At 39.5% G+C, this 10,893-nt stretch overlaps 1 protein-coding gene across 2 annotated transcripts; it reads left to right on the top strand.

Moving 5' to 3' along the window:
* The first annotated feature begins 605 nt into the window (after positions 1 to 605).
* stc1 (stanniocalcin 1) lies at positions 606 to 9,309 on the top strand. 2 transcript variants are annotated; one of them, XM_008418991.2, is made up of 4 exons: positions 606 to 912; positions 2,543 to 2,682; positions 2,809 to 3,020; positions 4,801 to 9,309. In XM_008418991.2, exons 1-4 carry the CDS (start codon positions 729 to 731, stop codon positions 5,093 to 5,095), a joined length of 831 nt encoding a protein of 276 aa, XP_008417213.1. In that variant the 5' UTR covers positions 606 to 728; the 3' UTR covers positions 5,096 to 9,309. The 2 variants fall into 2 exon arrangements, with proteins under 2 accessions (XP_008417213.1, XP_008417212.1); XM_008418990.2 differs by having other exon boundaries at positions 2,540 to 2,682.
* The last annotated feature ends 1,584 nt before the right edge of the window (positions 9,310 to 10,893 follow it).

Raw genomic sequence — 10,893 nt, 5'->3', positions numbered from 1 at the left:
TGAATCTACAGAACAGAACACAAAAACGAACTAAGAAAGTAAACAGAAAGACGCGAACTGATATGACGTTAATGAACACAGGGAACTGAAAAGAATATGGCTGAAAATTAAACAGATATGAACACTAGAGAAATTATCCAAATAACCCGAGGATCATGATACTCTTCTCAATCAGTCACAATCATCTGAGCAAAATTTAGCTAAAAACAAATATATTATATATAAATAGATTATNTATATAGTCAGCCCCGTCACTAACATCATGTTCATGAGAAGAACTGCAATCTTCTGTTATTAAGGTTAAGTAAAACGTAACTCAAGTTGAAAATTCTTATTCTTTTTAATGCTAAAACAAGACTTTTCGGGCGCTCCCTCTTCTTTAAAAGTCATCATTAGAATCAGAACAGAAAAGAAAACATGTTGCATCGTACAGTAAATCAGGCGCTAAAGCCCAGATGTCAATCTGTATGACCCGGTAGCGTTGACCGCTGTTAGATTATTCCATCAATTGATGATAGCAGGGAGAGCAGCGCCACGCTGCTGCTGGATTGTGATTGGTCCGAGCGCTGAACTCGTAACATAAAGCGCTCCCATATAAACCCGTGCAGACCTGACATCGGTGCAATCTGTCATTCAAGTCAAAAGGATAGAGAGGAGTGCACAGTAGGAGGAAATTACTTGTTCCAGCCTAGATTTGCTCAGCCGAGGCTCCAGGAGCGTTCATTCTTATGAACTGCACACAAAGCAGGAAGCGTCTCTGTGCATTTAGTTGTGCGATCTCTTGCGCTGAGAGGACAATGCCTTTGAGGACCGGACTTTTTCTCCTGATGGTGCTGAATGCATCTGCATATGAACTGGAGCAAAACGAGTCCTATTCACCCAGGAGAGTACGCTTTTCTGTCAACAGCCCTTGTAAGTAGCAAGATGCCTCCATCTGCATACATTTCAGAGAGCACTGCTTTATCATTATATATATAAATATATATATATATTTTTTACACATCATTTACACAAATGCACTGGCTTACCTACGAGGAGATTATAATTTTTTCTTCTCATTTTTTTTCTTTCTTTCTTTTTTTTTTTTTTTGGCCTATGCAGGCTTTTTCTGCGCGATCGAGCGAGTAGCTTCACGGGTGCGGGATTAACGCTGTGGTTTTTGCCGGTGTCCTGCCGGCAACAGATGAGCATGGAGCTTGGTGCTGACACCTGAGCGCACAGGCTGTGTCATGCTGTTAGTCTCTGTCTCCGCTGCATATATGAGCATAGTGGAAGACTTTTAATGTAGCGTTTTAATGTCAGCTTTGAAGTTAGACATAGAAGTAGGTTACATTGGTGTAAATTTTTTTTTTCCAGCTTGCCTCAGAAAAAAAAAAAAAAAAAAGAAAAAAAAACCCTGCCTGCCACTGGGGGGTGGGGAGGTTAGATGCAATCATTTAACCCTATTAGTTGGAATTTCTTATCTGTTAGTGGTGAATCAAAATCCTGATTCTGCAGGAAAACGCACTGCAAAACGTAAATCTCGTATTGTTTTGTTTTTTTGTTGTTATTGTTTTTTAGCTCAGCGATACAAAGCAAATGGGAACAGGAATGCTCATTCACTCCTGCAGAAACTGCTTCATCATCATAAGATTTTTTGAAATTCTCTGAATTTTCAGAGTAATTTCTGGGCCCCTTATTCCAGGCACACTTTATCTGACTCGGGTCAAACACTGAGGGTCCCTGATTCAGATGACTGCAAAGAGAGCGGAGGCTCTTCAGTTGTGTAGAATTTGAGTCCCTCTTCCTCCATGGATTCTTGAATCAAAAATTAAGAAGAAAACATTGTGATCTTCAGCAATGTGCCATATTGCTTTGTTCTGATGTGTAAGTAATGTGACATATATGCTGTGGACCAAGCTCAGGTTTTTTTCGAAGGGGTGGGGGGGGTTGGCACAAATATCTAATGAGTGAACATTGCTGAGGGTCTTGCCATTTCAGAGAATGTGAAGATTGGGGTTATTGTTTGCCTCATCAGCCTAATAACTATTCTAGTCATGCAACATTCCTGCAATGAGTAATGCAAAAATATTTTTTTAAATATATGTAATCGTTTCTACATGTATAAAATCCATTCCACCTATCAAAGCAGAGCTAATTGTTGATGACAGGTTCTGAAGGGCTCAGTTTTGCTTGACATTTAAAACAAATTTTCAAACATTCAGGATATGTCTTCATTTGCTATACAGAGATATATCTACAGTCTTGCTACTCCTTGTCCTCGTCATTTAAATGCTACTTAAAAGAGCCGAACGGTAGTCCCTGCAAAGAGACAGAGCCTGAGATTCTTGGAGCTTTAAGGTGTCCAAACCCCAGTCAAGGCACTTTCAGCCTTGAGTGACTGTACGTCTTTTGTGAACCACCAAAGTATGAAACATTCCCCTTTGTTGGCTGCATTCTTTTAGCCAAATCCTTGGCAACTCTTGTGTAATGAGCTCAGTGATTCCCAGTGAACCCGCTGTCGGTTCCCATGCTGACAGATCATTCTCTGTGCACACAGCAGATGTGGCACGCTGCCTCAACAGTGCCCTCCAAGTTGGCTGCGGAGCGTTCGCTTGCCTGGAAAACTCGACGTGCGACACAGATGGCTTACATGACATCTGCAAGTCCTTCCTGTACAGTGCTGCTAAATTTGACACTCAGGTACACACTTTAAGTCTCTCTTTCTCTCCTGCTTTCTCTCTCTGATTGCTGCTCGCCGGGTCAGATTACATGGGTGTAACTGTGCAGGACATGAGAACGTGTGAAGCCCTGCTCTTTTCTTTCCAGGGTAAAGCGTTTGTAAAGGAGAGCCTTAAGTGCATCGCCAACGGCATCATCTCCAAGGCATTCCCCACCATCCGCCGCTGCTCCACCTTCCAAAGAATGATAACCGAAGTCCAGGAGGAGTGCTACAGCAGGCTGGGCATCTGCAATGTTGCCCGAGTCAACCCAGATGCTATTGGTGAAGTTGCACAGCTGCCAAGTCATTTCCCCAATAGGTGAGCTTTTCCCTTCGCCTTTTCCCCCTTGGTCTAACAAGCTTAACACTAAATTTATTATTTATTTCTAAACCTTCCTGTGATTTTTTTTTGGTGTTTTGTTTTCTTTAAGTAATTTTCCATACCGTACGACAGAATCAAACAAGACTATCAAGTTTGGATGTTTTCGTTCCTTTTGTTGCTGTAATACATGCTGGATTGCAGTTTAGGAGTGGACACAAAAGAATCAGAGGGTGGAGTGCGAGACTCAGTCAGGGCTAGAACTGCAGTTTTGTTACTCCCATACGCATGACAACAGATAACACAGCATGAACATGAATATTTGCTTGCAAAATTAGAAATCGATAATATTTCATGTCAGTTTTATGTGATAGATCAACCGAAAGTTGAAAATATGTGGAATCTGTAAGCAACTGATGCTTTTTTTTTTTTTTTTTTACATTTTAGATAAATTTAATTTCCCTGGGTCAAAACTTTGTAGAGCCAGCATTTCCTGCATTTACAGGAGTAAGAAAAGAACAATTTGGAATATGCTTCTACCAGCTTTTTATATCTAGGAAGTAGAGGTCTTCTTTGCAAAATATCTCAAGATCCATGCTGAAGACTTGTGACGTTTTAATTGTCTGTGAACAGAGGTCTTACCCCATTCAAGAGTTACCACACATTCTTAATTGGACTTCAGAATTTTTTTAGGCCATTTGTTATATCTGAATACACATTGATCCAAACTGTGGATGAGATTATTGCTTCCATATCCCTGCTAGAGATAAGTATTTCCATCGTATGATGATGCGACCTGCTGCCTCACCTTCAGGATGCTGGTCCAAGTTTTTGCTTCCAAGATACCAGAAAGTCCAACTTTGGTCAAATTTGGCCAGAACACATTCCTTTGGGTGTTTACTGTCCTCTGTATGTTCTGTGGAAAATTGCAAAATACACTTTATGTGGCTTTTTTTAACAGTAACTTTCTTGTTGCCAGATTTCCATGAAGGGCCAAATTTGTAGAGTTCTCAACTAGCTAGGCCTGTCGCAGTAAACAACAAATCTATTAATTATAGACTAAAATAAACTCAATAATTTCCAGTTGTATGATATATAGTGCTTAAAAATGGTCTCAAAACAACAATATTATCGTTTATCGCAATAACTTCTGGGACAACTTATCGTCCAGCAGAATTTGTTATCATGACACGCCTACAAGGAGTGGTGGTCCACCTGCACTGTTGATCTCTGCAGCTCCCCCAGAGGTTAGACCTCATGCTGTTTGAGAGATTTGTCAGTTCAGGGAGGGACGTGTCTTGGTCAAGGTGCAGCTGTCCTTCACTCTTTCCCTTTTTTGTTTTTAGATTGAACAATCCTCTGTCAGATGTTTAATTTTATTGATCTTCATGATTCAGTTTTTCCCACTTCTGTGCTCTAACTTTCTTTGACTGTAGATGCATTACTTTTCATAGAAAAGATAATAATGAGATTTTGATTTACTATGTAAGTGACTTCCAAAGTCAATTGGTTGCATTCAATTGTATTTAAAGGTGTCCAATTAAAGGAGCTGATTAGAACTGTAATTTACCATTATGCACTACGTTGTGCTGATCTAATAAAATCCCACTAAAATACATCAATTTTAGAGGTTTAACGTGACAAAAAAAATACAAATGTTTAATTAGCTTGATTGTGTTAGCTAGGCATAACATCCGTACACACAAAAGTGCTCTGTATTTTTTCTCCAATCATGTTGCAAATCTCTGAAGAAAAATCCTCTGTTTCTTTGTTGTCCTAGGTTTTATGGTAAGCTTCTACAGAGCCTGATGGACTGTGATGAGGACACGGTTGACCGTATCAGGACCAGCATGGTGCCACGGCTGGGCCCGGAGATGACCATGCTCATTCAACTGCTGCAGAACAAGCCCTGCCCGTCCACCGCCGGGGCAGCGGCCTCAGTCGTCCCGACTGGCGCGGAGACCCGCTGGCGCTGGTCCATGGGTCCCAACATGTACAAGATCCAGCCTAATCTGCGAAACAGAGACTCTGCTAGTCATTTAGGCAAAAAGCGCCCTGGCAGCGACGGGTCCTAACTTCGGCTCAGATTAAGAAATAGCCACCCAGTAAGTTCGGTCATTCCCCAGCGGTGATGAAATCTGTGTCTCTGCTAGTTTGGAAGTTGTTGAAACATGCACCTCTTAGGAATACCGGACCACCCATACAGTTGATATCAGTTTGATTGTTGTTATATTGTATATCCTACATGTTAGGCTTGAGTGAACCCGTCTTTCATTGACTGATTTCAAATACGTCTGCTCACAGTCTGTGTTGAACATGTGGCCGACAAAAACAAGGTGTCGTTATTCAAAATTCGCTCATGAATATAAGTCAGTGGTTTGACTATCATTGGTTGAAATTTTTTGGTAGATGTATGTTATGAGCATGAGATATGAGTGTCATAGCACTTAACATAACACTTAAATGTACTGTATACTAACTTATATGAGACAGCCATAATCTGCCCTCTAAAAGAGCGCTCATATGGACTAGGTCTGTAGAGGTTTCTGGAGAACCTTCGAGAGGTTACCTTAAAGTGACCAAAAAACACATAAAAACTGCCCTGAATGCTATCCACAAAAAAATGCCAAAATTACGTTTAGCTATATATCACATAGAGTTTAGGATTTATTTTCTGATGGCAGGAAAAAAAAAAAAAAAAGATTGTCCAGGTCGCGGCCAAGTCTATCGAATATCTTATATCCAGACACTTGCAATGCATAAGACTGTTGAGCTACATGCGGGACCAGTTTAGTTCTTAACTGAGCGCGGAGCAGCAATGTTTCGCGCAGTAGCTGAATGACATGTTCACTGATGAGAGTGAGAACAGCCATCTCTTTGGACTGCGGTGATCATCGTTCTCGGAAGTGAATCATGTAACACTGACTTCCTGTATCAAGATAGAGACTGATTATTTAAAAAAAAACAAACAAACAAACAAAAAAAAGCCTTGATGATATTTATTTTCCTACTATATTATTTAATGTTTTTATTATGTTATGCATTATTGTAGTTTTACATAGTTTACAGGTTACTAGCAGTTTAGACATGACTCCTATTTGAACATGAGCTCTATGCCAAAAAAAAAAAAAGAGAGCAAAAGGTGAGATGACACTCTGGTGACTGGGACCCATGTCATGACTCTGTGCTGGCCATAGGGGAACAAGGTTGGTCATTCAGGTCAGGTGATTTAATTTATGGGTGTTTCAAGAGACTGCTTTGGTTTTAAAACAAAAGTTGCTGTTGTCGTTTGCTGGAAGTCCACTTTTAGAGAACATTGTGCATTTTAGGGATGAATAACCAAGTCAGTAAAACAAACACCAGTGTAAAGTACTCTTTTTTAATGAAGTGTTCCCTAATATATCTACACTACATCTATAATCTGGTTTTCATAGAAAGTGATGCGCTGCTATGTCTGGCTACTCTGCACATAGTGACGTAGCATTAGTTTTGAACAAGTCAGCAAGTAAATCAGAATATTCATATAAATGTCTTTATTCTGAATAGCGCGGTTAAACAGCAGAGCATAAAGAGAAATAACACACTTAAAACATACTTTCCACTTTTCCTTGTTTGTGTGTAAGTTAAACTTACCACTGCAGGACAGCTAACTCGAACAGGAAGTTAGAAAAGTTGCAGTTTAGCGTCCGTTGCCTTTAAAGTTGTGGGATTTAGATCTGGTGGCCATGTTTGTTAGCTTTTAGACACTGCTGCTGTAGCCATTAGTTAAACGTTTCTGTTTAATATACATTAAAAGTCCCTCTGGCAATCAGCCACAGCTGCTAATATTCCTTGGGTTGTGAGAAAAATCAAAATCTGCAGTGGCCTTCACAAAGCCTAAGGAGCATTTGTTAGTGTGTTTTACTTGCTCTATATTTGTCTGCATCCCCCTTTGGAGCAATTGTTTGTGCATGTGCTTTTTTGGAATCATAAAAGTATATATATATTTTTTAAAGGTATGAATCATTTCAGGGATATTCTGCACTATTCGTTATTCTGTCACTGATTTTGACGAATGGTCCTTGGACTGCAAACACCAATTTTAGCAGATTCTGGTAGTTTCTCTTAAAACCTATAAAGTAAGAAGACATCCAAAAAAAATTTATAATAATTTCTAACTGTCTTGTTGGGGGAAGACATTTGTTCTTTACGTTAAGAAGAAATCAAGCTGCTCTAAGACATATACGTACATTAGCATACTTGGCTAGCATAACCAATGCATCGTTTTCGCTGCATTCAATTGATCAAACTTCACATATTTATCTGAACTCATTTCAAAGGTAGTTTGTTTTGTAACAACGTCGTTAGCTTCTTCTGATATTATTATGACGCATCTCTCATTTTCACCACAACATGAAATCTTCTAGTCAATCTTAACAAGTAACTGTATTTTAAACTCAGCTCATTTACAGCAACACAATAATTCAGATTGAATAGGTTTAACCTTGAGCCACTCAGAAGGGTCTTCATGCTGGTGTTTGTTTTAAATTGAACCCGGTTGATGGATTATGGTTTGGCACTGTGGACTCCTAGTAGATGGCTTCTGTTGGCTTAGAGTGGAGTAAGTTCAGCTCAATTAAACCAACTTATTAAAAAACGTGCACCTCAAAGAAGGCAGTATAGAAGCGAACTTCTACCTAAATTTAAGTTTGATTTAGAATATCAATTATTTCAAATATTAAACACCACAAATTGTTTTGATTACTATAGTTTTTATTTTTAAAAGTGATTCTTTTATTATTATTTTTTCTTTTTTTTTTACTTTGGCTTCATTAAAGGAACTGATGGCTGTCTCTTTTCAATGAGAACAATTTTGTCTTGGATTGTTTAGAGTGAAGCACAGATCTTGGAAAGAAAAAGTTTTATTTTTCAGTCTCACTTTATGAGCTACGCTAAGAATTCCAAACTATGCAATAATCACTCGCAAAGGATTCACTGCAACACGGAAATTGATCTTTAGCTCATGCATGGCCAGCTGACGCTGCGTGAGTAAAGCTGCACCATGCGTGTGCTCTCGTGCTGCACTCACGGTGTGAAGGCATCGCACCTCTATGATGCTTTCTTTTTCCGTGCTTTGTCTAGACCAGTTCTTCTTTTGTTCTGTGAACAGGAACGCTTCTTTCATGTCATGCTGTGCAAAATGGGAAAGGGGGCGGGGAGGGGGGAGACGTTCCGAAAGAAATACTGGGTAGTTAAGAACTATAGTGACACTGTAGTATATACTAGCTTGTATTTTATTTTGAATTTGCACTTTGCATCTTAACCACTATAAAGGGCATTGAAAACATTCAGCATGTGTGCAACTGAGGCATATTTTACTTACCCAGTGAATGGAGATGAGTTTGAATACCGCGTATCCTGAGGGGGTCAGGGCTTCTTCATGTCCTCTTGATCCATTTGTGTGTATCTTTGTTGACCATGGGTAAATCCAAAACCCAACAGCTGCTGCTAAAACTACCCTGTATGATGCTGGAACCTGTCAGCACACAACGAGCTCGGCATCAGTCATTTCAGACGTCTCACTGTTGATCCGTGTCTTCATATTTATTTTTTTTTTTCTGTCATGTCGGACTCATTTGGCAAGGGCAAATCGACTGTTTCCTCACCAAGTAAAAATGTAACAGTAATTTTAGAGAATGTACCTGAATACTGAATGTCTCCAGACAAGGACAGGCCTAAGTCGGCCGATGAAAGCCTTCGAGAAAGCTCAAAGTCGCAGAAGTTTTGTCTTGGTTTTATTTGAATTCCTTCTTTTCTCCATTTTAATCCAGGTATTGGGAGTTTAAGATGAAACTGGAGCACTGTTAAATTGTCCCGTGGTGAGCTTTGTCAGACTGTTCCTGTTACTATTCAAAATTAAAACCCTCTTCTCACTTCTGGAGCTTCATGGTACTCGTTCCCCTCGAAAACTTGAACTAAGATTTTTGTGCTTTAATTTGAAAAGCTTCAGTGATTAGTAAAAGTCTGTTTTCATTTCCATACAACAGTGACGCTTACTTTTACAGATTCAAATATATCAGATCCAAAAGCGTGTCTCTATTATGGATCACTGAAGTTCCTCAAAACAGATTCTATGTAACGCATGATAAACCCTTGTGAATCACTTGCACTTTAAAATATACCCATACACATATATGCCCACACTGTGTATATGTTTGGGTTTTTCCTCTGTACTGAAAAGTCATAAAAGATACAATTGCATCAACTGTGTGTCTTTTGCTGATAAGAAATAAAATATTTCTCAAATCTAGCACGCTGTGTGGAATGTGTGGTTCTGCTCGTGTTAAACTCATATGAACTCATCTTAAGGCACCTTTTGCACAAAACATCTACTATTTCAAAGTCCTTCAGGCCTTAATTCTTCCCTTTGAGCTGCTCTCACGCTCTCTCAAACATCTATAATTTGACTTTTTGTATATCTATCAAACTGCTGGGTAGGAAAGGGTATATTTTCCCATGTATCATTGGAAAACCACAAACAATCCTGAAGAAGCAAAGCGATTTAACCCTCAGTGTTTCACTGACTTAGTGGGTGGGATCTTTGTATACGGCTCATTTCAGAGGTATTTATTTATCCTGACCTTTTCAGATTTGTTTTTATGTTACATCTGCAAACTTTATTGCATTTTATAATACACTTTATGGAAAAAAGGCCTTTTGCTTTGGCCCTCTTTACTGTAACACTCCTAAATAAAATCTAGGACAAACAATTGCTTAACGGTGTCAAGAGAAGCAGTCGAGTCTCTCTGGAGGAGCTGCAGAGATTCACAATTAAGAGAGGAGAAGCTGTTCACTGTTAGTGGAGCACAAAGAAAGACAATGTTGGGAAAACTCTGGTTTGCGGTTTTTCCACATGTTGCGAAGGAGACACCTTCAAAATATGTGGGGAGGAAAAGTTACAATCAGACGTGGAAAATGCGAACTTTTTGAGCTGCATGCCAAACACCTTTTGTGTGATAAAACTAGCACACCTCTGGACACACCACCACCTCTCAAGTGAAACATGGTGGTTTCAGCATCATCCAGGGGGGATGCTTTAGCTGGTAATATAGTCAGAGTTTAAGGGAAGATGGATGGGACTAAATACAGGGCAACTCTGAAAGACAATCTGCCAATTGGGGATAACATTTCTTATAAGACATAATTATTTGTTGGCAAGCACAGTTAATCCACTTCATTTACTTTTGCTGCTTCTCTTTAAATCTCTGTCTTTTCGTAAGATCGGAAATCTGGGCTGAGGGAGACATCGGAGTCAGACACATGTTCTTTTCCCAATATAATGAAAGGAAGAGATGGTTTGAGCCTTCTCCTCTTTCTCTGCTTCCGTCCTGCTCTACATCGACGAAGCTTAGTTTTCAACTCCTCTGAGGTTTGGGGACATAGTCCGGGTTGGAGCAAACAATACCTTGTTGCTAATTTTATGCATCATAACAATTCTGCCGAGGTAAAAGGAAAATCCCTTCCATCTGCGAAGCAGCAAAACCAGAAAATGGCTTTTCACAATGGTTCTCCATCTAAAATGGACTGGGCTTGAGCCATTTTGCAAATAATGGGCAGAAATTTCAGTCCATCGATGTGTAAAGTCAGTGAAGACATATCTCAAAAGATTTAGAGCCATAATTGGATTGAAATGTGGTTTTACACATTTCTGACTGAGGTGGTGCTGGATATAAATTTGCAAATTCAGTTTTTTGTTATTAACTTTGCCATTCTTTGTGTTGGTCACAGAAAATTTCAATTACCACTTGAATGAAGTCTGAGGTCATAACATAACAAATATGGAAACATGGGGGGCAGGGGGGAGACACAGATACCATAGAGTTCATTTTGTCCG

This window comes from Poecilia reticulata, linkage group LG9 (genome assembly GCF_000633615.1).
Source record: "Poecilia reticulata strain Guanapo linkage group LG9, Guppy_female_1.0+MT, whole genome shotgun sequence".
Classification (NCBI taxonomy): Eukaryota; Metazoa; Chordata; class Actinopteri; order Cyprinodontiformes; family Poeciliidae; genus Poecilia; species Poecilia reticulata.
The sequence above is the reverse complement of the archived record's forward strand: the minus strand, read 5'-3'. Positions and strand labels throughout refer to the sequence as shown.

Coding starts and splice junctions, on each gene's coding strand:
- stc1 (XM_008418990.2), top strand. CDS start 729: ATGAACTGCACACAAAGCAGGAAGCGTCTCTGTGCATTTAGTTGTGCG. Junction 913..2,539: donor CTTTTCTGTCAACAGCCCTT/GTAAGTAGCAAG, acceptor CTGTGCACACAG/CAGATGTGGCACGCTGCCTC. Junction 3,021..4,800: donor CCAAGTCATTTCCCCAATAG/GTGAGCTTTTCC, acceptor TTGTTGTCCTAG/GTTTTATGGTAAGCTTCTAC.